The 27,936-nt window shown below is 42.5% G+C and overlaps 1 protein-coding gene across 3 annotated transcripts; it reads right to left on the minus strand.

Annotated features, from left to right (window-relative positions):
- SEPHS1 (selenophosphate synthetase 1) lies at positions 1-27,873 on the minus strand. Of its 3 annotated transcripts, none has more exons than XM_024212519.1 (9): positions 27,777-27,873; positions 24,154-24,412; positions 21,222-21,325; positions 13,873-13,980; positions 12,691-12,845; positions 11,675-11,765; positions 8,627-8,726; positions 5,808-6,020; positions 1-1,295 (listed from the first exon to the last, which is right to left on the minus strand). In XM_024212519.1, exons 2-9 carry the CDS (start codon positions 24,344-24,346, stop codon positions 1,081-1,083), a joined length of 1,179 nt encoding a protein of 392 aa, XP_024068287.1. In that variant the 5' UTR covers positions 24,347-24,412; positions 27,777-27,873; the 3' UTR covers positions 1-1,080. The 3 variants fall into 3 exon arrangements, with proteins under 3 accessions (XP_024068287.1, XP_024068286.1, XP_024068285.1); XM_024212518.3 differs by lacking the exon at positions 27,777-27,873 and adding an exon at positions 26,939-27,544 and having other exon boundaries at positions 5,808-5,984; XM_024212517.3 differs by lacking the exon at positions 27,777-27,873 and adding an exon at positions 26,939-27,542.
- Between the last annotated feature and the right edge of the window lie 63 nt (positions 27,874-27,936).

The following is a 27,936-nucleotide window of genomic DNA, read 5'->3' on the forward strand; positions in this document are numbered from 1 at the left end:
AAAAAAAATTAAATATTTATTTGAATAACAAGCTTAAGTTCAAGCTGCAAAGTTGGCAATGTAGATTTTAAACAGATCACAGAAGCGTTCACAAAAGGTATTTGAGCAAAGAACAAAAATACTAAAAATATACTAAACAGCTGCTGATTTTAAAGAAACAAAAAAAGGCTTGTAATCACTATACAAAATGTAAAATGTATTAAACACTACCATCCACAGAACAGAGGTTTGTTTTTAAAGTGATTATATTTAAAAATTATTTGTGTAGTTAATTATATAGTGAATTGTAAATGAATATTATACAGAAAACTCCTTTTGGTCTGCAATTCCTTTGTTGCACTATAGCACATCCAATCACGTTGCAAAACTGAGCAATTATTATTTTTTCCTTACTATCAATAAAGAAAACAATTATTGATAATACAGTAAATATTGTCAGGTCTACAAATAATGAAATTAAAATTCCTCCTTCAACTATGAAGTGCTTTCCATGCAAAGTTAGCACTTGCTTGTTTAACAGAGTGTGCTACCAAGCAATGTCCAGGGTTGTAGATGCTGTCGAGTAAAACTAAACTTTACAAATCAAAGATTGAATGTAATCATGCAACCCTCTTACTACTTGAGTATACCCACTGTGTCACCTATCAATTTACTGCCTTTCCAGAATATCATTCAAGGCATCCAAAATTAGACAATGATAAATATACATATAATGAAAGGACACACACTGCTATTTGACACTACTACTGGTAATGTCTGTGCTACGTGAAAGCACCTTTAAAAAGAGCCTATGCGGCAAGAGATAAGTGTCTAAAGATTCAAAATGAATCAACAGTATTGGATAACAATATAATTCTCAACTCAGAAGCTGCCTCAAGATTAGGTGCATCTTCAGTTAATGTAACAGGAAAAAAAGGCAATGGATTTTATTTTATTAATTGTATCCACTCAAACTGACCTAAGGCCATCAGATGTGCAGACACAATGAAGTTTTTTTTTTCTTTTTACAGTTCTTTAAATTGTAGGATGATAAAGGAATAGATCTATTTAAAAACAAAACAAATAGCTATTTTATCTAGATTAAGAAGTGGCACCAGGTGTCGGGTTCACATTTTGAGTGGCCACTTGTGGTGCAACTTCAATGATTCGTGGTTTATCTATTATTCTGGCAGTACGATTGCCCTTCTCTACAATCCCAATAATCCATGCTTGGTGACCCTCGCCGTATTTTGGAGATTTGATCTCGGCGCAGAAACGTGCTGCCTGTTCACGTGGTAAACAAATAAGGAGACCTCCTGCAAAGAAAAAGGATCAGCACATTAACTTTTGGTTGCATTTCAACATCAAAACATTTAGAACCTGACCCTGCAGCCCCTATACAGGCAAACTCTTCTTGGCTTCCTTCATAGGTTCTCTGACAGAATAAGGACAGCAGAAGATGATTTGGTGGAGGCCTTTCTGCTGTCACTGTGAAACATTAAACTTACTATAACTATAAATTTAACAAATAATGTGTAACCAAATAAGCACTGCAAAAGTTAGGGAAAAAGCAACATGCTAAGGACAACAAAAGATATATTGAAACACAACAAAGGCATTGCAAAACTATAACAAATATTGCAACTCGTCCCTGCTAAAAATTCACATATAATCATTATGATGAATAAAGGGCCCTATTCTAATACCCTGACTCCCATGTGCATAGCACCTTAATCCTCTAATAGTTCCACTGAGTTCACTGGAACTTTTCACAGAGTAAGGTGCTGTTCAAGGTGAGTAAAGGTGTCAAAATGTGACCCAAAGTTATGTCTAGGTCTGACCCTACAAGTCTTGCTCAGTTAGTCTCTCTGATTTTAGTAGGGCTGCTTATGTGAATAGCGTTTTCAAATATACAGTCTTCTCCACAAAACCCTCTCCCACACGCTCATTACTGATTGAAAATAATATTGTTTGCTAATGAAAACAGCATATTTTACATTCACTTAGGAAAAATAGGAATACTGTGGTACTTCTTCAACCCCTTTCTTCCAACTATTACTTGCAAGACCATCCTTTTTCAGGGCATTGAAAGGTACTGGAATGGATTTTTTGAGATCTGGGTTCTTCCTGTGGGACCTTGGGCAGAGTAATTAATCTCTCTGCACCTGTTTCTTATGTGTAAAAAGCTGAAAATACCTCCCACCTCATAGTGCTGTTGTGAAGACAAATCTAATAGTGTATGTGAAATGATCAGATACTACGGCAATAAGTGCCATAAAAAGATCTGTAAATAAGTTGAGTTTACTAATCAAACCTCACAGCACCTGATGGTAGGAAAGAGACATATAGGAATTGATATGTTAAAACAACTACCGCATTTGATACATAGCAATCTCTCACAACCCTCTGGTACAGAAAATGGATAGTCCCTGAAGAATTTAGCCAGGGCACTCCTACTCTTATGAAAAGTGCCACAGTATCTTAAGTGACCAGAAATAGTAAAGACTTTGGGTCTTACATCTAATCTAGGATGGCACATCCAGCAGCACAGTGCCCACTATCATCATAGCAGGTCACTGATTTAGAAGAGTCTCTGGGAGAAGAGCACCATCTACTGAATCACCCACAAAAATTCCAGCAGTACACAGGAGTTTCTTTGAACTCTTGTAAAAGTGTGACAATCCTACTCATCTTGTAAAATCTTATGGATCACAGCTTATAGGGGTATAGCTGCAGGCTACTAGCATGCCATGGACTTTAGATTTTTTTTGTGCATACTGAGTATCTTCATGTACAACATGCTCTTCCCATATAGGCAAGAAGGGAAAGAAATTACATGAAACAGAAACTATCTTTAATTTAAGGCTGCAGAAGAAGCAGCTTTTCAACAGTAATGGTAATTAAAAATAATATATATAAACATTATTTCTAGGTGCTATGTGTGGACTCACTATGTCTGCTACACATGAAAACACCTACATCTCCCAGGCATTTGAAGATATTCACTCCCCTGTGCCTATCTTTAATCAAAAGCAACAAAAGCAGAAAGGCAAAAAACACCATGATGTGTAAACTACTCCAAACATAATGGGCCAAATTAACCCCTGGGGAAGCAAGTGCTATTCCCATGGAAGTCTCTGGTTCAAATTCAACAGTGACTTCATTGGTGATGCAAATGGGTCAGAGAATAAGTTTAAATAATAAAACAACATAACTTGCATTTGGCATTCAGTGAACAACTTGCATACCAATTGGACAAAAGGGAGGAGTGGTGGGAAGTATAGCAGGACAAATGATTAATAAAGGTGCAAGGAAGTAACCTGCACTTATCAATTTTCCCCCTCAGCCCCTCCTGCTAGTTGCCTATCCTGCTATAATATGCCAATGATAAATCTGCCTTATGATCTTTAGAAAGAGAAATGTCATAAATTGAGGCTATTTGCAAGTTTCCACTGAAAACAGTTCTCATCTGAACACCACCACCCCATGTATACATCACCAGGTATACATCTCCAACTCCTAATGTAGAGTCTACTATTGGTTATTAAAGTTTTGTCACCCTAACACTGGTATTGGTGCATACTCAAGAAACAATGGTTATGAGTGCTTTCCATCCTTTGCTGTACTCTGCTACAAAAACCTGTTTGCAAAATATGAAGCTACAGATGTAATATTTCAGGAAATTTAAGAAAACAATGGGTAACTGCTCCAATTATCCTGCAAGTAAATACAGGAAATGCTATAAATATCCATAAAGTCCAACTCACATGTTCTGTAACACCTGTCAAATCCAAGTCCATAAATACCTGTAAAACTGGCGAGAGGTATTCAAGCAACATCCATCCACATCTACACTGAATGTAAATAATTGTGGAGAAGCCAATTGAAAGGAATTCACAACAGAGTTTAAGAGACACACCTTCCTTATGAATCATCTAATTTGTTTCCCAGAGCTTCATCTTTTCTAGGAAAAGACAGTGCTGGCCCCAGGTGTGGGATGGACAGCCCCAAGACTGAAGTGCTCTATTCACGGAGCAGGGATAGCGCAAGGGCCAGGATATACCAGTGCAAGTTTCTGCACAGTGCTATACCACAGCCTCTTACTCATGAGGGAAGAGCCTCAAACAGTAAGGTAGTTCAGTTCAGTCTCTGTTCCCAGGCAGTGTTTGGCCTCTCTGCAACTGCTAACTAAGGTGGCAATTAGTCCCATCTGAGGTGGTGTTTGTTATGCAGATATCTGTCCACCAAGAATGGGACTCAGGCTACGTCTTCACTACCCGCCGATCCGGCGGGTAGCAATCGGTCTATCAGGGATCGACTTACCGCGTCTAGTGAAGACGCGGTAAAATCGATCCCTGATCGCTCTGCCGTCGACTCCCGAAATCCACCTCGGCAAGAGGCGGCAGCGGAGTCGGCGGCAGCGGTCGACTTTCCCGCGTCCTCACCGTCAGGTAAGCCGACCTAAAATACGCAACTTCAGCTACGGTATTCACGTAGCTGAAGTTGCGTATCTTAGGTCGGACCCCAGCTGTAGTGTAGACCCAGCCTACGACTAGCAAACACATTCATGTAAGTCCCCAGACAGCCACCACATAATATTTTTCATCTGTACTGACTGGGTCTGGATTTGAACTCTTGAAAGGGATCATATTCCATATCCTAAGCATCTGAGCCACAAAGTCTCCCCAGGACAGAGCTTCTCTTTAAACACCTATGGCTAAAGAACAATTGAACATATTACAGTAAGTTGCATATTCACTAGGGGAAAGTTTATAGCTCTCATTGCGATACCTCTTTCCAGATCTTCAGACTATGTTTTGCTTTCAGGGGCCCTCTTTCTGCAGAGAACTTGAATAATACTTTTGGAGAGAAGAGAGACAAGAGATGCAGAGGGTGAAGAGGAGAGGTGACAAAAAGTAAAGAGAGAGTAAAGAAACAAGGGGAGACCAAGAGGAAAAATGAGGTAGCGAGAGAAACGTCAAGGAGAAGAACAGAGCTCTTATTCTGAGAGGCTGTATGACCAGGAGATTAACAAGATACAGAGCTGTTTACCTCCTGGTCTCCAGTTCAAATGCACCTCTAGGCGGTAGTGACCAACAGTTGTTGCCACCTGATGGCTGTTTAGAGGCTTATGTGAAATGAATTTGGTTTTATCAGCCTAATTTCTAATAGACGAATGCAAATATGACAAAATCATCACTACAATCTGCATCTTACTTGACAGTCTCTAGAGAGACTAAGTATTGAATGGGTCTTAGAGACTGAATTCCTTTCTCAATACTAGCAATAGTATCTCCAGGTCAGGTTTGCGACACATTCACAGGACAGTGGGGGAATAAACCTGCATAGTTGATGCTTGTCTAGATAGAGTGACGGCTTCAGTCTCTGGGGTTGGCAATCCAGTACTAAAATTCATACAGATTTATAAAAGAAAAATACAAAATACATATTTGATTGGCAGTAGCATTGCAGGCAGTGTTACTTCTGAGAAAATGCAGTGCTAACTATGTACATATTCAAATATTCACTGATCTGTAACAAGAAATAAGGATTTAAAGAAATTCAGAACCATCACTAATTGTAAATGCTAAATGTTTCAGATATTCCCCACAAGAGGTTTTTAAAATACAGTATTTGATAAGGGAGGAGAGAGGCACATTCAAAATAGCTTGGTGGTTTGTTCACAAGCTGAAAAAGTTAATTGTGAGCAACTGTATGGCTAACACTCTTACTAGTCTGGTAACACCATTTAGAACTCAACACATGGTGTTTGTAGTTACACCTTTGGAATAACGTGAAATTCTGAAGGGAAAAAATAAGTCACTCACCTGACGTCTCAGGACAGGTCCCATGCATGAGGCCAAACATATTACCACATGCTTTGCTAACTGCAGCCATCTTAGCTAGGACAGGAAGGTTATGGATAACGAAGGACACCTCATTTCGTTGTTGTTTGGCTAGGTTCTGTGCATGCCCCAGGATTCCAAATCCTGTGATATCTGTAGCTGCGTGTGCATTGAAAGTGTGCATGAGTCCAGCAGCTTGACAAGAAAAAATGAACAGGGAAAGTAACATTTACAGAGTATGACAGAGACAATTAAAATGGTGTTACAGACCTTTAAAATAAATATCTAACCTCCCTGCTCTAACAAAAACCATCAAGCTTCAAATCTTTCAGTGGAAAAGTCAGTTAAAACATAGGGACAACAGAAATTCACAGGTACTGAGCAGATTCCCTTTAAACATTTGATTTGACAGTGTTTTTTTCAGTGTAATTAAATACAGCAAAATATAATTTTGAATTAAATTATATTTATGAGCATGTTAAATAAAACATGCTAATGGTGCCAGATCCAAGTTTACCCAACGTTTGGGGATGAAGGTGTTGAGTGCCCCGGGTTTTGGCTTGGCCCATTAACTGTAAAGTTGAGATTCAGATTGAATTGGTTTGTTGGTTTCAAAATTTACTTCAGAACTTTTAACGAGACCTGCACTTTGCATTCCGAGGGCTTAGAGAAGAGAGCATGTACAGGTCAGGCAGTAGAGACAGACAAGCAGAGCCAACTCCATAATGTTCCAGCCTCCCCACCTAGGCATTCACGGAATCCTTGGGCATTTGTAATTGCCAAGCTCCTGGCCGGTAGAAAGGAACTTCCACTTGCAGGACAATAGCTTTAGTTAAGAGCATTTAAATGCTGTTGAAGGTGACCTACAAAGGGGAGCGAGAAAAATGTTTTGCCCTTTTTAAGCATTTTCTGATGTATGAACAAGATTTGAGAGGGGTTTTTTACATTAGAAATCCAGGTCATCTAGTCTATTTTTTCTTGGAATGGGAGGGCAAGTACCAGGGAAGTAAAATCTGAGAAAGTGAGAGGAGAAGAGATTTTTAAGCATCCCAGCACCCTCAATTAAAGCTTAAAAACTCCCATATTCAGTTCTATCCCCCTCCAAAAAGATGTCCAACAAAAAATAGGGACACGCTGCTTGCTATTTCTATGGTAAAAAGCAAAAAGCAAAAAAAAAAAAAAAAGCCCTAAACACTAAAGGAAAGAACTGACACACCACTTTTTCCAGCAGGAAAAAGGGAGGGGACGGGGAAGCAAGAAAATGAGAATGGGGAGGGGGGGGTTGGCACGAGGGAAAGATCCCGAAACAAAATTTTGAATTAAAAATAAATGAAAAATATCATTTATTTGAAAAGTTTTTGTGAAAATTAAATTTAAATTTTTGACCGCCCCTACTTTCAGAGCTTCATTAGGCATCATGGGGGGGGGGGGGGGGGGAGGGGGAAAAAAAAGCAGCAGCAGTACAGACCCCAATTTCCCTTTAAAATATTCTCTAACTCAGGGGTTCTCAATCTTTTTCTTTTTGAGGCCCCCCCAATATTCTATAAAAAATTCCAGGGCCCAGCCGGGGGGGGGGGGGGGGGGGAGAGAGGGGGGAGGAAGAGAGAGACGGGGGGGGAGAGAGAAGGGGGAGGAAGAGAGAGACGGAGGGCGCCTTGGGTAGAAGCATAATTTGACTTCCATATTGCAGGAGCAAGGCCCGGTGGGGCTTGGACCAGCTGTGCCTGGCAGGGCCCAGGGAAGAGAGTGCCATCTCCACCCCCTGACTCACCTCAGCAGGCCACCCAGCCTGTCTGGGCTGGGGGAGGGGGACAGGACACAACCAAAAATTATAAACTCGGGGACTTGGAGGGGGGAATGCTAGCTCAAAAAGTTTGAAAACAGCTCAGGGTGCAGGCAGGGGGTAGCTAGGGGCTGTGTGCAATGAGGGTTGTTGGTAGCTAGGGGCTGTATGCGAGCAAGGGGGTAGCTGAGGGTGCAGGGAGAGGGGTAGTTAGGGGCTGTGTGCCAGGAGGGGCCCCCCTGCATTTGCTGCTCCCCGAGAGCTCTGCCAGCCCCGGAGCCAGGTACCCCTGCTTACTGGCTGCGTGAGCAGTCAAATGGGGCTGGGAGCGGAGGAGCAGCTGCAATCCCAGACACCAGCAGCAGGAGATGGGGGAACGCTGCGGCTGCCCACTCCATGGCACCAGCTGCCCTGCATTGCTCAGCTCCAGCTTCCAGCCTCCACTCTGGCCAGGGGGTGGGGCCTTAGGGGTGCTGGGGGACAGGAGGAGGTGTGGGGGGGTGGAGTTGACCCCAGGACTGCCCCACTCTGCATAAGGCACTGCAGTTTGGGGGAGCAACACCCTCCATGCTCCCCCAACTTTGCCCAGGGGCTTGGGGCTTCAGCCCTGAGGGGGTCACCAGGGCTCCAGGATTCAGCCCGGCACCTCTGGGCTTTAGTCCTGTGGGAAGTACTGGCGCTTGGGGCTCCAGGCTTCAGCCATGGGCCCCATGGACCCTCTGAAACAGCTCACAGCCCCTCACGGGACCACAGAACCCCAATTGAGAACCGCTGCTCTAACTCACATGTTATTTACTTCACTCACCCGGAAAACATTCATCTCAAGAACCATTTGTGCCTTTGCTATATAATTAACAGGGGTCTTTTTAATCTTGCTTCATGGACATTGAACAGATTAAAGATGAGAGGCTGAGCTGATGTAGCTTATTTCCCCACAGCAGACAGCTGAAATTAAATGTGGAAAGCAAACCCCAAACCAAAAAAACCCAGACCTCTAGGGCATTCTTATTCTTCATACCTGTTCTGTTGAGCCTTGCCATGTTCATCATTGCCTCCTGGTATGCTAACTCCACATCTTCTTGAGTTACCACTAGCTTTATTTTATTCCATTTTTCTGGCTATTTGGTGGGAGGAGAGACATGATTTATTTAGTTTATTTTCTTAGTTTCTTAGTGGATATGTGTTTTAAAATGCATTCAGATGTATGCAACTTTAATCCAAGATGTACTTCCACTTCTTGAATGTTTAGTTTAATTTTTAAAGGGCTAACATTTTAAAGTCAATGATATTTTACTAATATGTCTTTACATTTGCAGAAATATAAAACAAGTTTCTCCATTTATATTTGATCACCCTGTTGTGCCTAGATATTGCAGTTCATAGGGCATTGTATTTAAAGATTTATTAGATACAACATTTAAGTGCTGTACACATTTTACACTGCCCTCTGTGGGTAGATGCAGTAGGGTAATCTATCCTCTAAATACCTCCCTCGGATAGAACTCATGCAGGATTAAAAGAGATGCACCTTACAACATGCCCCAACATCTAGCAAACCAAGGCGCTTTTGGACAAAGAAAGGGAATAATTCCACAGCTGGGAACTCTCCACCAGGAAGCCTGGGCCACCAGTACCCAAGAGTTCAACCCTCAGGACTGACAGCAAGAGTTTCAAATGATCTTTCATTGTTCCCTCAGTTCTGAGCACTGTAGGGGAGAGCATGCTCTCATTAAGCAAGCTGGGATCATATAATCCTGTAAGGTTCACCTCCATTTTAAAGTTACCTTCTTTTTTCCCCAAACGTTTTCATAGATTTACTCCACATTCCATCCCTTTCTAACATCATGTGCTAACAACAACTTGTATTTATATGGTGCCTTTCATCCCAAACAATCCCAAAACACTTCATGAATGGATACTCAGTAAACAGGGATAACTTAATTCATTACTGGAAATAATGCTACATCTAGATTAACAGTTGATTTGTTTCAAACAGTTCAGAGCAACACTACAAAAAAGGCTTAAGATTGGAAGTGAAAAGTGTATGCAATGAAAAACCAAGGGAGAGAATTGGAATAGATGAAAATATAATTATCCAAGCTGGAATCTGGTCAGGACACTGCGATTAACACTCTTATAAGAAGATCTATACAATCATTAATAACCACTAGTGGACATTGGTATTAACCAATATCTGAAGGAGAGTACTTTCAGTAGCACAGTTACCTCTACCATTAGGCTGGAGCACTGGTTTGGTAATGACTCAAAAGAATTCCACCTACCAATATCATCATCACCCCTTCCTGTAGCACACAGTTTCATTTGTAAGTTCTCCCAATCAAGTACTGACCCATCTTAGATATCTGCAAGTCAGAGCAATCCCACTCCATGCTCTTCAATCTTTGCTCCACTCCCTGCGACTACACAACTGAAGGAGGCAGATGTGGGCTGCAGATCTTCCCTGCATCATTTCCTATCTTCAACTCTCACTCTAAAATCTTCCTTTTCATTTTTGCCTATGAATGACACAAAGCCCACTCATATTTCCTAATACTGCATCCTTCCACTTCATTATCCCTATAGCTATACTCTGCAAGAACCTTTCATTACTTCTTTACCACATTTAATGTTTTAGCTCACTTTTTACTCTGTAATCAATCTCCATATTCAAGCTTTCCTTTCTTCCCTGTACAAGAGTTGCTGTACCATGCAGTCTCTCTTCAAAGCATTTTCTGGTACAAAGAATCTATTTATATAATATAAAGTAATACCCCTTTAGAAGCTTTATATATAGATAAATATGATGGGTAATCTCTGTTTTCTCTTCTTTTTTAAAAAAAGAACAAAAAAGGTGGTGCAACCTCAACAGAATTTTTCTTTTGCTCACAATTAAAGATATACATCGATTTCCTTTCTGCCTCTGTTTTTCACAGCAGAAAGTGCTTTGGTTAACAGTCAAGGAAAATTAGAAGTACTTGAAATATGTGGCACTTCAGAATAGCCTTCATTTGTGAGTCTGTATGTCAGTGAAACATGTCAATAAGTGAGATTTTGGTCAGAAAAGAGACCATAAAAAGGTCATCTTGCTGTTTCATATTTATTTCCCACCAATGACTTTCACATTAGGTATTTTCTCTCAGGCCCGCCATCCTGAGATCTGATTGGCATGGGTGGGACTCTGCAGCTACGCAGATTGCAAAATCAGACCTTAGATCTTCTTTTACAAATTTAAAGAGAAAATAAGTGTTTGTTCTAGCTGCCCATTCTTCAGACTCAACCTAGGCTCCATAGGGGGGAAAAATCAAGCTAGTTTCCCACCCCCCTTTTGCTAACAACAGAGATTCTGGAATTAGAATTCATCTGGCAATTCAGTGGCTGACACCCCAGGCAAATTAGCTATTGTCTCACTCTTCTGACAGCCTATTGGCTCTGCAGTCCCCATAACAGTAAAAACGCATCTTTTTAAAATGCAAACTAAGCAGTGGTAATTCTGAAGACATACAGTGAGCCAAATCACAAACAGATGCCAATTTTACAATCACTTTTCAGCTCAGTAGCTACATGTTTGCCTTAAGTAACACATGGAAATATTTCCATGTACATAGTGCAACTATTGATATTTTCTTAAACTCAAAGTGTAATATATGGACTGTTGAGATATTTCCATGTACCCATATACAGAAAGTCCATGAACATTGGGTGAAATCCTGGCCCTACTGAAGTCAATGGGGCCAGTATTTCACCCAGGATGTCAAGTCATTGCTTTGTTCGTCGACAGGCATCCAGATCCATTTTTTTTGTTATTAATCTTGTTTAGTACAGTAGTGCCTAAGGACCACCAAAAAATGGACCCCATTGTGCTAGGCATTGTACAAACAAAGAGTAGCAGACAACCCCTGCCTGGAAGAACTTGTAATCTAAACACAAAAGGCAGACACAGGGTGTGGGGAGAGGGATAAGACAGCAATCCTCTTAAATACTACTTAAACTAGTGAGCATTTCAAAATGTTGTGGGCCTTCACGCAATATCACAGACACTTCACCCCATTCTAAGCGGTTTACTCACAATATCTAGCCATTGGTGGACAGCTACAGCCACTTGCGTTCCCAAGGGTTTAGTCAACACAAGCACATCTCCTGGCACTGCATTGTCTGGCCTGCAAACAAAGTGTTCCTATATTAATTACAGAGTGAAATTTACACTTGAATAGGAGTATTAGGTTGGAAATTATATTTTCACAATACCATACATTCCATTGCATGTAAAATTCGTATTTTTAGAAGACATATACAACTTAGAAAAACCCCATATAATTACCCTGTGGGTTTCATTGTCACAGGATATTATTGAGGCAGAGAGCTTATGAATATATTTAAAAGGAGATAAGGTCTTCATATAAAGGACAGTGCCTGCAGTTGCATAAGATCATGCGTTTTTTCTATTAAGTTGTTGGGTACATTAGGACAGAAGAAACAAAGGACGTTATCAGTCCTCATAATTCAAGGCATACATTGAATCACCAGCTGTGGCCAAGGGGAAATTCCTTCTTATGGCATAATACTCCACACAGGGAAGGGTTGATGCCTTCCTCCATAGCATTCAACATTGGCTAATGTTGGATACAAGATAACGGATAGCCTGAAAGCTGTAAGCACAGCATTGGTGTGACATTTCTTGTGTTCTTAACTATCATTAATATGGTACTTCAGATACCATTTTAAAAAAATCAGCATCCTAACCAGTTTTTAGAAGCCAGGCTATCCATCCCCAACTATCATTCAGATCTAAAGGTTCCAAAACTTAAATCCGCCTCTTGAAGGAGCATATATGAGCACAATGTTTCATTTCTGATACTGTACACTCTTTTTGAAAAAGCAAACCAGTGCAAGAAAGATGTTGGCAGAAATCTTAGATATCTCTAAGGTATCCATCACAAGAGTACCCAAATGCTGAGAAAATACATCTTTATTCATCGGGAGAAATTAAAATAAAGAACATGATACGGTATTAAAAAGGAAGATACACCTTTATTTAACCCTTTGATATGGCACCATGCGATTTTGTTCAGTGATTTAACTTACATTATAAATTCATTAGGCTGACAGACTGTAGTGGCCACTCCTCCTAAAACAATCCAAGGATTTAACACTGTTTGGCCACCAGTCACAGATGTTCCTGCCTCTTCTGCTGCATCTTTGAAACCCTGGATAATTAGAGGCATCACTTTGTCCCTTTCCTACAGATCAAAGTACAGAGGTCAGAGTTTCATATAAGCAGTGTCTACTCATTTCACAACTGGATCAGGGCATTAGGAACTCAATCCAGCTCCCACTGAAGTCCAGGGCAAGATTCTCATTCAGCAGAAGCTGGATCAAGCCCTAAAAAAAGTTAGCCTCCAGCAACTGACATTCCATACAGTACTGTCATGGTTTCACAGCTCCTTGTAAAATGTTGAAGGAACATCCCCAAAAGGTCACACAGGAGCTAAAAAAGCTGGGACATGAACCAAGGATTGCATAGATCCAAGTCTCTGCTCCTTATGGACTGAAGAAAATTCTGCAAATTCAGAACATCCTGCTGTTTAATCTGGGGCAGCCCACAGGATGTTAGTGCCATAGGGAAACGTGGAATTTGGCCCTTGGCCCCTGAAAAAGAGATTGCTCTCTATTCGCTGTTTCCCAATATCCCACCCAGCTGAGCAACCCACAGGGTCCCAGGTCATTTCTTCCTCCAAGAGGGCAGCTCTTTTTCTGCTCTGCCATCTGCCACAGGTGCTGGTGTTTTCCAAAAATCCACCTCACTTTCTTTGGCACCCAATCAGTAGTGCTTCAAAGGAAGCATTACATCAGCTGGCACAAAAGACCCCAGAGAGTACCTATACAAGTTCTTATACCACACCTATCAACATGGTATTCAAGAGCTGTCTCAGGCCCCTACTGTGCAGGGCTGAGCAGGAACAGGGACACCGTTTGGGAGAAGACAACTAAAGTACTGGCAGAAAACGCGCAGCCAGAGAAGAGCTGTTCAGGACCAGCCTGTCTGCAAGCAAACACAGAAGTCCTATCAATATGCAAGTGACTGATTCTTAGGTGTAGCATCCTATGAGACCACCCACCGAGCCCCTTTTTAAAAAGGCCCAAAACTTTGAGGAAAAAAACATTAACATGTGTACTGCAAAGCTAAATGATCATTTAGGGTAACACACTGTGACAGGTATAGTTATTTGGGTTCATTTGTTTCACAGTAATCAACATGGACCTTACCCTATCTGTCATTTTATTACTGATCCCAAGGAGCATCAACATGTTGTCGCATTCTGTGACCCCCATAGCATAAAGGTCACTTAGGACATTGGCACAGGCTATACGTCCCTGCAAAGAAACAAAGACAAAAAAATCCAGATCAATATTTCCATACGTTCAGATAATACTTCACATGAATAGGACAGTCCTAGTCTTTAACACATGGTTATACTCGGAGGTTGTAAAACTGGCATGTTCTCACTCCACAGACCTGCTCCCTGCCTCTACTCTAAATCAGAGCTGCTCTCTTTAATGACAATGAGCCCAGTTCTGAACTGGCTTAATCCGTACCTCCACTGAAGTCAATGGAGCTATAATATGCCAATTTACATCAGCTGAGGATCTAGCCCTGTAAGTTTATATTGCTTTCTACTTCTGTTAGCCCTCCAGAACCAGCATAGCTATGAGACAGTGAGTTGGATTCCAATCCTTATTTTACATTATCTCAGAATTGTTTACTAAGTTCCCATCAGTTATACCTGTGCAAAACTACTGATGGGAATGCAGCGATATCACTCAGGACATAATGCGGTTATGCAGACTTAACTGAAGGCCTATTTAGCCTACAAAACAGTTTTTGTCAGAATGTTAAGAGCAGAGAGGAGATAGCAAGCACTCCTTGATGAGGGAACAGAGCTGAAGACACTGAGCTCTCTGATAAAGAACATGCCCAGTAGGAAGGGATGTCAAAACAAAACCAACCAACCAAACCCACAACAGACGCCAAATTCTGTTCTCAATTACATTGGTGTAGGTCTGGGGTAACTCCATAGGCTTTAATAAAGTACTTCTGGGGGGATTCTGTGTGACTGCTCACTCGCAGAAAACAGCCTCCCCCCCCATTCCTGTGCTTCCCTGCAGAAAATGACATGGGGGGGGGGGCACACACCACATGGGGTTACGTGCACTGCCCCCGCCCCTCCCCCAATTCTGCAAGTGCAGGACTGCCCACCTGAAGGAGGCTGTCTCTGAGCTCTGCTGACACTGCAACTGAATGCTGCCTCTTGGGTCCTAGTGTCAGTTGTGCTCCCCTTCTGTGTGCTGGGAGCATTCCTGTTTTCTGTGCAACAGTGAGTGTCTGCAGTGGGGTTGGGTAAGGGAGGGGCTGGGGGAAATGAGGAAAGAGGGATGGAATAGGGTAGGGGGAGGAGAATGTGGAAGTGAGGGGAGGGGGATGGAGAAGAAAAGGGGATAGGGGAATCATGGGGGGGAGTGGGAGCCCAGCATGTGGTGTCCCCTTGGCAGCAGCTGGGGCTCACCCATTAATCAGGCCCATCAAACCCTCACCCTGACAAGCCCTACCCCCTACACTTGGACCCCTCCACAGTGAGCACCCCCCCACATCCAGACCCACCCCCCGCCGAGTCTCATCTTCCCATACCCAGACCCCTCCTGCTGAACCCCAACCACCTTCACCTGGATCCCCTGCAGAGTTCCATTGCCCCTGCACTCGGAACCCCCAAACAACCCCTGTGCATCCAAATCTCCCACTGAGCTGCCTGCACCCAGATTGCCCCACACAGAAACCTCTCACCCCACACCTGGCTCTCCCCACACTAAGCCCCTCCACACTTGGATCCTGCTCGGCTGAGCCTGCCCACCCACACCTGGCACAAAGCGGGAGGGCCCCGGGGTGTTTCTGGGGCAGGCCCAGCTCTTGCACTGTGTCAGGTCAGGTGCAGCCTCACTGCCGAGTCCCAGTACCAGGGGAGGTCAGGGCTTCAGGGTGATCTCCCACCTCAATGCAACCAGTGGCCTGTGCTCCCCACTGCCATGCTGGAGCCCCATTTATTGACAAATAAAATTTGCAGAATTTTAAAATATTGTGCGCATAATTTTTAATTTTTGGCACAGAATTCCCTCAGGAGTAATAAAGTTCATCTGGATTTACATCTATAGAGATGGAACAGAATCTGACCCTATGTTTTTAATATCCATTTTTCTGGAATTTCCCCCAAAACCTTAATATGATAAAATAACTGCTCCACATATTTAAGCACAACAATTTGGGCCAAAGAAAAAAAAATCCTAGATAGAAAGCAGATTAAAAAAAAAATCATATTTAAACTAAAGTGCAAATCTTCAATGTAAGAGTTATATTAGAATGCAAGCTCTTTGGAACAAAGACCATGGGTACGTCTACACTTACTTCCTGGTTCGGCGGCAGGCAATCAATCTTCTGGGATCGATTTATCGCGTCTTGTCTAGATGCGATAAATCGATCCCGGAAGTGCTCGCCGTCAACGCCGGTACTCCAGCTCGGCGAGAGGAGTACGCGGCATCGACGGGGGAGCCTGCCTACCGCGTCTGGACCCGCAGTAAGTTCGGACTAAGGTACTTCGAATTCAGCTACGTTATTAACGTAGCTGAATTTGCGTACCTTAGTCCAAAGTGGGGGGTTAGTGTGGACCAGTTGTGTGTCTCTAACTTTGCTAGAAAGTGCCCAACTCATCTTTTGAACATACTGTTTTACAGCATACAATCTGACCACAATGGACCATCATCCAACTTCAGATACACACACAGAGCTCCCCACTGATGTTAGTGCAGCCCTCTGCATATATCTGAAACTGGAATATAATTGAGTATTTTAAATTATTTTAAAAGGCTTGCTCACTATGCACACTGAATGGCTCCACGGAGACCCAATGCTAGTTTGTGTAGATGATTAAGGAGGCTCAAACATGTCATTTTCCTTTCTGTACTGGGATTATCAAACTATTAAGCACTATCTTCAGTGTTTACCAAGCAAGCTGCTAGTTTATGCTCTCTTAAGAACAAGTGATAAGGTTTTCAAAACCACAATGACAACAGTTCTCTGGTCTAATGGCAATGCAATACCCTGCCAATAGGCAAAACCCCCAGGGAGAGACACTCAGGAATTGCAGTTCTCAAGTCTGAGAAAACTGAGGTAGAGACAAACTTGGCAACACACTTACTTTGCCTCCAGTATTGGCAAACACCAGAAGGTTCATAATTGTGGTTAGCCTGGGTATAAGTGTCCAAGCTCTTGGATGCAAACCTTTAGCCATACGATTAGTCCCATTGAAACAAATGGATCTACTTTTAGGAGTAAGGACAACTCATGAAAACAAAGCTCTCTTCTGCTCCTGTACTTAAAACATGCCTCTTATATTGCAGGCGGGGCTTGTAGCACACACCGCCTATTATTAAGGCTCCCCTCAACATGTCCCTTTAGAAGAGCTGTTTTCAATTGCTTAGAACTTTGCCAAACTATAACCATTTGGACTGAAATTCTGCATGCCTCGCATCTGCCTCAGGTTGAATGTTGTTGGAAAATTTCAGCCAAAATGGTTCAGCCATTTCCAAAAATAAGACTATGAAAAAATGTTTTGTCCATGTTAAAAAATTATTGCAACTTTCACTTAGAAATGATCTAGCATCCCCATGCTTTGAAGCAAGGGCTTGAAATTTGGCAGCAGGGGGTGGCCTTTGTGTCAGAGATGAGCCTTTTGCTATCCATGTGAAAAATCCACCCAAATTTGTCCCAGTTATAAGCCCTTGGAAGAAAAAGAAAAAAAAATCACTGCTTGCACATGCTCAGTAGATACTTCCGGGAGCTTATCAATTAAAATGTCCAAAGATTCTGTCCTCTATCCCCTCCCAGTTCCTAATATTACTCAAACTGCACATCATGTGCTATCCTCACAGAGCAACTGCCCATGATTCAACTCAGGGCTATGTGGACTCATAAGGCTTTTCCCTGTAATGGTTGCTCCAAGCTGGGGTGGGACCAGTCACCGGAACTAAGAATACGGCACCTGTCTCTCCTTTCAGTGCCCCCAAGATGTCATGGAGGAGTAAGCCAACTGATTCAAATACAGACAGGAGGGAAAGGAGTAAATTCAGACAAGGAGTCTGGTAAGACTGGGACTGCAGGGGAGGGAGAGGAGAGAGGTGAGACTTTGAGCCAGTTGGCTTGCAGGGGGAGAGAACATTGAGATGGAGGGGGAGCTGGGAGGAGGGAAACTGGGGCTACCTGGACAAGAAGACAGACTCAGAACCAGTGTGTGTGGTGGGGGAGGAGATACAGATCTTACAAGGAGCTGGGGTTCAGATGGGAAAACTGGGAATAGCCAGGCAGAGAGACTGGGACAAGGAGACAGGGAGGGGATGGGAGGAAAAACCAATTTTGAGGAGCCTTGGAGTGGGAAAACTGGGATTTGCTGGACAAGGATACTGGGACTGGGTGTGGGAAAGGGGAAAGACTGGGAGTCAGGGGGAAAACTGGGACTCAGAGTGTGCCATAGGGGGAGGCTAGGATGGGCTGAACAAGGAGACTGAGGTGAGATGTCTGAGGAGCGGAGACTTAGGCTACGTCTACACTACGGGGGGGAATCAATTTCAGATACGCAAATTCAGCTACGGGAATAGCGTAGCTGAATTCGACGTATCTGATCGGACTTACCCCGCTGTGAGGATGGCGGCAAATCAACCTCCGCGGCTCCCCCGTCGATGGCGCTTACTCCTACCTGGGCTGGTGGAGTACGCGCGTCGATTCGGGGATCGATTATCGCGTCCCAACGAGACGCGATAAATCGATCCCCGAGAGATCGATTTTCTACCGCCGATCCGGGCGGGTAGTGAAGACCAGCCCTTAGACTGGAACAAGGAATTAGGAGTGGAATGTGACGTTGCAGTCTATAAGGTTTTATAAAAAAATGCTAATGAGTGAATATAATGTAACTGGAATATGCTTCATGCAAAAGGTCTCCTGTAAGGTATCATTACAAAGCTGATAATCTACTGAGTGTGATCATCCTATTTGTACAAATGTACCACTCTTGTACCTGAAACTAGAAATATGAAATATAACTCTGAGGGCCTATTGTAATTATGCAAAGTGTGGGCCATTAATAGTGGTTTGGAATCTTGATGACTCCCGTTAACCAGGACAATTGTCTGCAGATGGCTGTGTTTTACCTGTAAGTCTTCCTGTATACGTGTGTGCTGGCAAGTGGGCAACGAAGTCTTGCAGTGACATGTGATCATGTCTCCTGAACTGGAATCCATCTTTAACCTGGTGTCTTTCCATTGAGGAGTGGGGTGGGAACCCAGAGAGGGACAAAGGATTCCCGCCTTATGCAAAAGATATATAAAAGGGTGGAACAGAACAAAGGGGGAGGAGCCATCATGAGGAACCCCTAGCTACCACCTGAGCTGGAACAAGAGTTGTACCAGGGGAAAGAATTGTGCACAGGCCTGGAAAGTGTCCAGTCTGAGGAAAAAACTTACTGAAGCATCTCTGAGGGTGAAATTATCTGTATTCAGTTTGATTAGACATAGATTTGCACGTTTTATTTTATTTTGCTTGGTAACTTACTTTGTTCTGTCTGTTACTACTTGGAACCACTTAAATCCTACTTTCTGTATTTAATAAAATCACTTTTTACTTATTAACTCAGAGTATGTATTAATACCTGGGGGAGCAAACAACTGTGCATCTCTCTCTATCGGCATTATAGAGGGCGAACAATTTATGAGTTTACCCTGGATAAGCTTTATACAGGGTAAAACGGATTTATTTCGGTTTAGACCCCATTGGGAGTTGGGCATCTGAGTGTTAAAGACAAGAACACTTCTGTTAGCTGCTTTCAGGTAAACCTGCAGCTTTGGGGCAAGTAATTCAGACCCTGGGTCTTTGTTGGAGCAGACGGGAGCGTCTGGCTCAGCAAGACAGGGTGCTGGGGCCCCGAACTGGCAGGGAAGGCAGGGATAGAAATAGTCTTGGCACATCGGGTGGCAGCTCCCAAGGGGGGTTCTGTGATCCAACCCATCACATGGAGAAGACACAGAACTGGGACCAGTTGGAAGGGATGAGACAGAAGGGGTCAAACTTGGGGGAAATGATCAGAAGAGTCAGTGCCCACATGATACCACCCCCTCCAGGGCTTGAAATGGAACCCAAGATTACAGAGTCTCACTGTTCCTCTGCTGTCAACAAATATCTAGGAAATCCACTGACAAAGTGTGTCTCATTCCGCTCTAGTGCTGGTCCACACAGAGGTTTGACAACCTACTATTATATCAGTTACTCCATTAGTTCAAGTGGCAGAGGTCTGCGTGGTGGATCTAGAAGTTCCAACTCTGCTGATGAACCACAAGCGTGTCATTATGATGCCACATGATGGAATTTGTTTTTTAGTATATATTTTTTAAAAACCTAGAAAATCACACACAAACTTCGTTTAAAGAACATTACCAAGGTTGCAAAGTCAAGCACTCAGAAGTTAGGAAATGTCAAAATTAAGGTTGCCTGAGCTCTGTCCATCCAGTGTACTCAAGGAGGCAGAGGTGCTATAGAAAAAAATAGCATGTGATCGTGTTACTAAAGCTGTAGCATAATGCATATGTGCAAGGGAGCTGTATTAAGGTTGCATAAGCAACCTTAATTCAGGTATTTCTTAACTTTTGAGTGCTTGACTTGGCAACCTTAATAATGGTCTTTTAAAATATTTTTGGTGTATAATACAGATCACCACCAGTGCACATAGCACTGTAAAAACACATGCATCTCTTTTGTGAGAGAGGCAGTAAAATAATCTGAGTACAAAACTGGAAACCAGCCCCGAATCCTAATCCAGTTATTGTTCCTGGACTTTAACCCTCACTCTGCCACTGACTTGCTATATAACCTTGGACAGTCAGGTGCCTAAGTACCCGTGAGGATCTGGGCCATAATCTCTCTGAAAATCAATTTCTCCATCTGCAAGGTAGAAACAATACAAAGAAGTGTTGGGGAGACTAGTGATTTTGCAAAGAGCTCTGAAGTTGAAGAGTGCAATATAATTGCTAAGTATGATTATTTAGGCTCTTCCAGTCCTGCAATTTTATCTAATCATTTGAGAACCCCAAAAAACATCCCAACTGGAATTTGGTTCCGTGAGTAGGTCAGAGGAAAAGAGGGGCTTTCTATTTAATCTGAACCAGTTTGCTCAGTACCTCACAGAGAACCCCATTTCCCTCAACAGCACTTTCCCAACCAAAGTGACTCACTGAACAGCAGTAGGGGGCAGCTTTGTTTTTAATCTTAGCTGTTCTCCTGACATACCCCTCTTTAGAAAGCATTGCTGCAATTGCATTGGCAAATATGGGAATGACACGGGAGTGGAAATATGAAAGTTTCTTTGTCTCATACATATCTCTGAGAGACACAGAACCTGACAAACCAACCAGTGCAATGGCTGATTGTACAAGACAGCAAGTTCTCACCAGCAAAGACAACTCAGATTAATGAAAGCACAAATCAAAGTCAGCGATACATGTAATTGCAAGTTTAGCCAACTTACCATCATATAAGGGTCATCCACAATGGGATAAATGTAATCTGTTGTCTGGACCAAAGACAAACCACCATGTCTTAAAGGAATGACACAAGTGTCCATCCCAATTCCTGCAAGGACAGGAAACCATCAATCAACTGAATAATTTATTCATCCCTTAAATGACTGTAATTCTCAATAAAAGGGAATTTGTAAAACAGGCCTATGAAATACAAGCCACTGCCAAAGGAGCAACTATCACGATTCTGTTCCTTACAGCAGGTATATTTTAAACAAATGAAAGAAACTAAGACAAAGAAAAACTTGAGAATGGGACAGGAAACTGAAGTGGGAAAGCTATAAATGTAAGAGCTAAACATCCATGAGTTACAATCTAATGCAATTTAATAATGTATGGCAAGTTTAATTATGATGGGGGTTTCTTCTTTTTTGAAAATGCTTGCCCTGTACTATATCATTCTGGGGAGAAACCTGGCAGGTGCACTTCAAGTTTGGTAGGTGGCTGTTCTCGGACCATCTTGCCAAAACATTGTAACAGTAGTTTTAATCTTCAGTAATAATTTATCACAATCATCATGGCAAATCACAAAGGGACGTAGCCTTCTTGCAGATCAAGCATGGCCCAGATCAATCTCTAGCTAGGTCCTCAAGACAGTCTTGCTGGATGTTCAGTCTAAATCTGTTATTGGCAGTCTTACTGTGCCACCAAAGCTTTTGGTACCCACATGATCACCGATTGTGTGGCAACATTCCTTGGTAAACAAGCTTTGTAATCCATTGGTCTTCCATCCTAATAAATCCATATCAAGAAAGATGTTGAAACTAAACCACTCTGATGGAAGCGGTTGGCTATATATCCTCAATATATACTCTCCCCACTTTGGAAAAAAAAAAAACAACTAAATGTGCTGCAGTCCACATCTTAGGCCCTCATTCTGCAAGCTGATTCATGCACATGGACCCCCTGTAATTGTGTGAAGCTCTACTGATCTCAGTGGGGTTTCACAGGGGCAAAAGATTCTGCCATACATAAGAGCTCACAGGATTAGGGCCTGAGTGCCTAAATCGGCAATCTCTTACTCATGGAAGTATTCTGAACTGCATTTGGGACTACTCTGAGTGAGTCATAACTACTTGCGGGAGTAGGGCCCAATTCTGCAAATCCTATTATTGGTATTTTCCTTCCGAACAGCATCTCAGAAGTACCATCCATACACATGGATAAGGAAGTCACTGGCCTTCTTATAAAGCACAAAACATCAAAAGAAATCCTGCCAAATGCATTGATGCATTTGTTAAAGGGATATTCATCTTAAAGCACATTTTAAAAAGACTTAGTAAGTCTATTAATAACACAGGTGAGAAAACTAAGTTTTGAAAATTCCTTCCAGCTTTTAACTTATTTTCTCTCCCCCCATTTATTGTTGCCCATTCATAAGGCTGAACAATAAAAACTCAACTAGCAGTTTCATTGTTGTTTAGAGCCAGTTTTGCTTTCTAGCTCTCATGAAACAACAGCGGGTTGAAAAACTGCAGAGGACTAATTAAATCCAATTAAACGAGCACTCTTTTTTTTTTTTTAAACTCATGAAAACATTTCTATTATTTAAACAAAGGTGCCACACAAACATTAAATTTTGGGCCAGAATGAGATCAGTGTCCCTTATCATGGGTCCTCTTAAATTATATTGCCACTGAGCCTCACACACAATTACTTCATAGATATATTTCATACAAAGATTGCCCTTGTTTAAGTGGGAACACTGGCTTTCTACTGATTTTCACTGATTCTGCCCTCTTTGGGAAAACCGTGTTGTGACCTGTTAGTCTAATAAGTGTTATCTAGTTACATTAAAATTGTTTAAAGTGAGCTCACTGTATGCCAGATTAAATAATAGTAAAATATTTTCAAAAACAAATAACTAAGTTGATAAGCCTGAAGTGGAAGAATTTCTAAAATTTGCACTGTGGAGAAGAGATTAAATACACAGGGCTAAATAAACAGATGAACTGAATTAAAAACCTGTCATTAAACATTTTGTCTTGACTAATTTATCTATATCAATATTAGGAACTGTAGCTGGTATCAATATACCCACATGCACCCTGTTCCCTGTGAAGGTTGCTTTTGCAGGTTACTTTTCTGTTCTCCTTGCATCACTATGCAAATACCAAAGAGAAAGCAAATCTGGCAAGAGCCATATAGGTCTTGTAGAGACAGCCTTTCCCATAAAACCTCTACAGGGAGAACAGAAAAGTTATAAAGAACATGACACAATGGGAGAACTGAAAGACTGATTTTTTTCCCCTTCCCTTTTGGCTCACAACGGTGGATTCAATTTAGAAATGAAGGGAGGCTGGATTTGGGAGCTGGATAATTATTTACAATCAATTCTGTTTCACTTTAAGTCAGAAAATAAACTGTTCAATATTTTAGGGGGAAACCCCAAAACTATATAGATAATTCTGAAACAGTACTATGACTATTTTGCATTCACTGAGGAAATACTAAAATGGATACATTTGTTTTTAGAAATCAATTGTTACTATTTTGGTTACTGAACATCCACATAATTCATGTACAGACTATTAGTGAAAAAGACTATTGTTCTTCTTATATTATAAGAACTCTCTCTATATACTTTTAGAGTCATTTCATAGCTCCTTTTTTCCCCTTCATAGTTAAATGCTTTGCAGAAAGGATATTAATAATTGCAGTACAAAATTATTATTCTTGTACAGCAAGATGACAACTGCAGGTTTATCCTTCACATTTCTGGACACAATCCCTATTATGTTAATGTATATGCATCGAACACCTTAATTTTAAAATAAATTAGCAAGCTAATAAATGAATAGGCTAACAGCTAACTTGATCTACTGTTTATGAAACAGGGAAACAGCAGTATCATTTGTTACTAGAGAAACAAACACTCACCCAACCTGGGCATAACTGCTCCCAGAAACTGTTCATCTTCTTGAAAATGGTTTTCTTGTAGGGACTCAAGCAGTTTCTGTAAAACATCCTGAGGCACTTTACAGCCTGTGCCTTTAAGTTCAGTGAATCGAGTCAGTCGGAAGCTCTTGTCCAGTTCGTAAGTTTCTGGGTTAAAGGACTCCCGAACAGACATGGTTCTGAGTGCTACCTTCCCCCCCACCTTGAGCAAACGTATCTGTTGGTTTCTCTGCTGATCAACCTAGTTAGAAAAATTGGGAACATTAGAAAATTCTTAGAACCTACAAGACAACAAATTAGTGTATGTACTGTAAATAATATATATCAAAATATTAATGGTTTTTGGGAGGGATCTTTTTGGTTTTTTTCCTCTTTTTTTTTTTTTTAAATAAGTAAAGCAAAGCAAAGCATTGAGCAGACATCATCTGTCACAATAGGAGGGCATATCCCACAAGATAAGTTTCCTGAGGCTACAAAGGAATGGTTCCTCTTCCATCTTCTGACATTTAAACTATAACACTGTCAGGCCAGTCAGAGGAGTGATATGACTTTTCCCCTAGTTATGCCACACCAGTGTTTAATTTAAAAAAAAAAAAAAAAAGTCCGCAGACCTCACTTAACAGAGATATATATATATATAAATAAGCGTTAGTTTGCGTTAGTGGGAACAACCCCCAAGAGGAGCCTTAGGCCCTGATCCTGCAATATGCTCAGGCCCGGGGTCTTTGTACACTAAGGCTTTGTATACAATGGAACTTCAGCAAAACTTTTGTCGTTTGGGGTGTTTAAAGAAACAAACACACACGCATATCCCAAATGGCAAAAGTTTTACCGACAAAAAGCGCCGGTGTGAACAGCGCTTTGTCGGCAGGAGCACTCTCCTGCCGATAAAGCTGCTGACACTTGTTGGGGGAAGTTTTTGTTGGTGGGAGAGCTCTCTCCTGCTGACAAACAGCAGCTACACTGCGCGCCTTTTAGTGGCACGGGCGTCGCTAAAAGGTGCATAGTGTAGACAAAGCTTAAGCTCATTGAAAGATCAGAACCTTAGGCAATAGCCTCTTTATTTCAAATGACACCTTTCAAACAATGGGGCAAGTTCAGTTCTGGTTTAAGAGGGTACAACTCATTTGGAGTCAACAGAAATACACCTGTTCACACCAGTGGTATATTTTCCCTAGGAGACCTATGTGCTAGTAATATAAAGCATTAAGAAAGGAAAACATTTAATTAGGATATTTCCTCTAAAAGCATATTTTATGATGTTCATACACTAAAGCTGTTCAAAAGAAACAGAGTTCATGCCTCTCAGGACTTTTTTTGGAACTGAACATACTTAATCAGAGTAAACCGCCCATTAGAAAGTTAATGTAAAAAGACACTGATGAAATTTATTTAATAAAATTCTTAACAATGCACGTCTAATTTTAGAAGTCTTTTTCCACTCTGAGTCAGACATACAGCACACTCCAAAGCTAATAAGAGGCCTAACTGAAGCGTTTAACTTCTAAACAGGAATGGTGGTGATATGGTGCAATTTATCTTCCTTGAAGAAAAAGCTTTTCTGGAATTATTTAAAGTGACCTACATGCAGTAGCGTCTTAGAAAGCAAATGTCATGCCTATCACAAGGGTTCAACATGCAGCACTGAGTGCCTGCTGATCATGTTGATACTGGGTTAAGCTGAAAAGTTCAGCACCACTACTGGCCTCTATTCTGTATGTTTGGTACCATTCAAAAAAATTTATCTACAGCCTTATGCAAATGGGTCCCCCAGTATAGTGCTTATAACAGGCTGCCTCTTAACAAGTTCTACAAACTCTCAGGGATGTTATTTTATTGACTATGGTATAGAATGGCAATTCAAGTTTTAAAGTCCCTGAAAACGTCTGATTAGGAACTGAACTCCCATTTACAGTGTTTTCCCTCCTTCCCTGGGAGGCGTGTCACTTATTTAAAACAAATCTTCAAAAGCCCAAGCTTGGGCAGTAATCCAAGCGCTCAATACAAGAACGTGTTTTGGGTGAGCAATGCATCTGGTTTGTAACTTTTGTCTTCAATGCAAGGCAATAGGCACTAGCAATCAGAGAGGATACTAACTAGAAAACAACCTGTGGAAAGAAGGAGGAGAAAAAAGTGGCTTTTAATGGAAAGATATTTTTGAACTCAAACTACTTATTTCCAGAAAAACTGTAAAAAATTGCGTTTTCCAAGTGGGGAAACATTTCCCTTCACTTACCCAAACGCTGGTGTATTCTTAGCACCCCCTATCCACTTCTATAGGAAAGGATTTAGAGGCCAAAGACAACAAGGAGAACTTTTTGCATAGTCTTGAGCACTAATACATGCACTTAAATATATTCCCTGATTTTAAAAATAAACGTTGAACTAGACAAGTGACAAAGTTATTTAGTTAAAAACCTCAATAGGGAAAGGAGCACCAAAGGCTTCTTGGTGAAGATCTGAATGTGCTGCATGCAATAATTTCGGACACTGACATGGAAGCAACCTTGCAAGATCCAATTTCATGTGACTTTTGGCACCCTGCACAAACATGCATTTCTAGCATCCAGTGTACTTGCAAAATAAACAACCCTCCCCATTAGAACAAATCGCCCATATACTCCAAATATTTGTTACTTTAAAACAATGACAAATATTAGAAGATAGAGTTTAACCCTTGCCACTCTACAACCCTGACCATAAATACAAATGTACGTTGGAGGGTGGTGAGGAAAAAAATGACTGCGGAACAGGACCAGATACCTACCCAAAATAAACCCAAGGACAGGGAATAGCAACACAAGTGAGGGGCATCTACAAGGCGAAGAACTGCAACGAGCATTTCTCCATGGAGTGTAGCGCAGAAGGCTGCGGAGAGACATGGCTCTGGGACACCTTAAATTTCAAGCTGCTGCCTTTAAAGGCAAGCAAGGGCCTCTACTGCTGCTCTTTGTGCAGCCGTGTGGGAGCCTGGCTGGCTGTGCACAGGAAAGAACCGTGCACACAGCAATCCCCTTCTAACCCCCCCAAAGGAGGCTCCTACAAACAGATCTTTGCGGGGGGGGAGGGGAGAGAATGTTCTCCCTTACACACGAAATTATTAGCAGCAAAAGTGCGGGGGGAGGCAGGTAAAATGTCAGCAGAAGCGGAGTTAACCCTTCGCTGGAAGCAGAGATGCAGGGACAGCGTTTAAAGACGAGCAGCCGCAGCCGCCCCCCATTGCCGCCGCAGCCCCGGGGAGGGCGGGGAGGGGATGGAACGTTCCCCGGGAGCGGCGCGCGCCAGGCTCCCCGGCCAGGGGACTCCACGGCGCCGGGCCCCAGCGGCAGCAAAAATGTCGGCGGGTGAAAAATTTAACCCATCGCCTGCCAGCCTCGCCGCCGGGAGTTTTTTAAAGCGGCCCCGGCGGCGCCTCGCATCCCCTTCCCCCGCCCCCCCGCGGCCGGGCTCAGGGGCTGGGGCCAGGCATGCCCCGTGCGCCCCGGCCGGCCCCCGCAACGCGGGGAAGCCGCCATCCAGTGCAGGGCCGGGTGTTTAACGGCGGAGGCGGATTCCCCTTTAAATCTCCCCGCTTGCCCCCCCCCCTCCCCAGGTCTCCCTCTTACCGGCTCGCTCCTCGCCCTCCCTCCGCCTCCTCCCGCGAACGGGACTCCCAACCCAGTCCCACAATGCACCGGGCGCGCCGGGCTCCCTCAGCGCCGCCTGAATGGAAATGCCGCCGCCGCCGCCGGGCGGGGAGGATGACCCCCCTACACACACACACAC

Source organism: Terrapene carolina, unplaced genomic scaffold (assembly GCF_002925995.2).
Source record: "Terrapene carolina triunguis isolate 2854851 unplaced genomic scaffold, T_m_triunguis-2.0 Scaffold68, whole genome shotgun sequence".
Taxonomy (NCBI): Eukaryota; Metazoa; Chordata; order Testudines; family Emydidae; genus Terrapene; species Terrapene triunguis.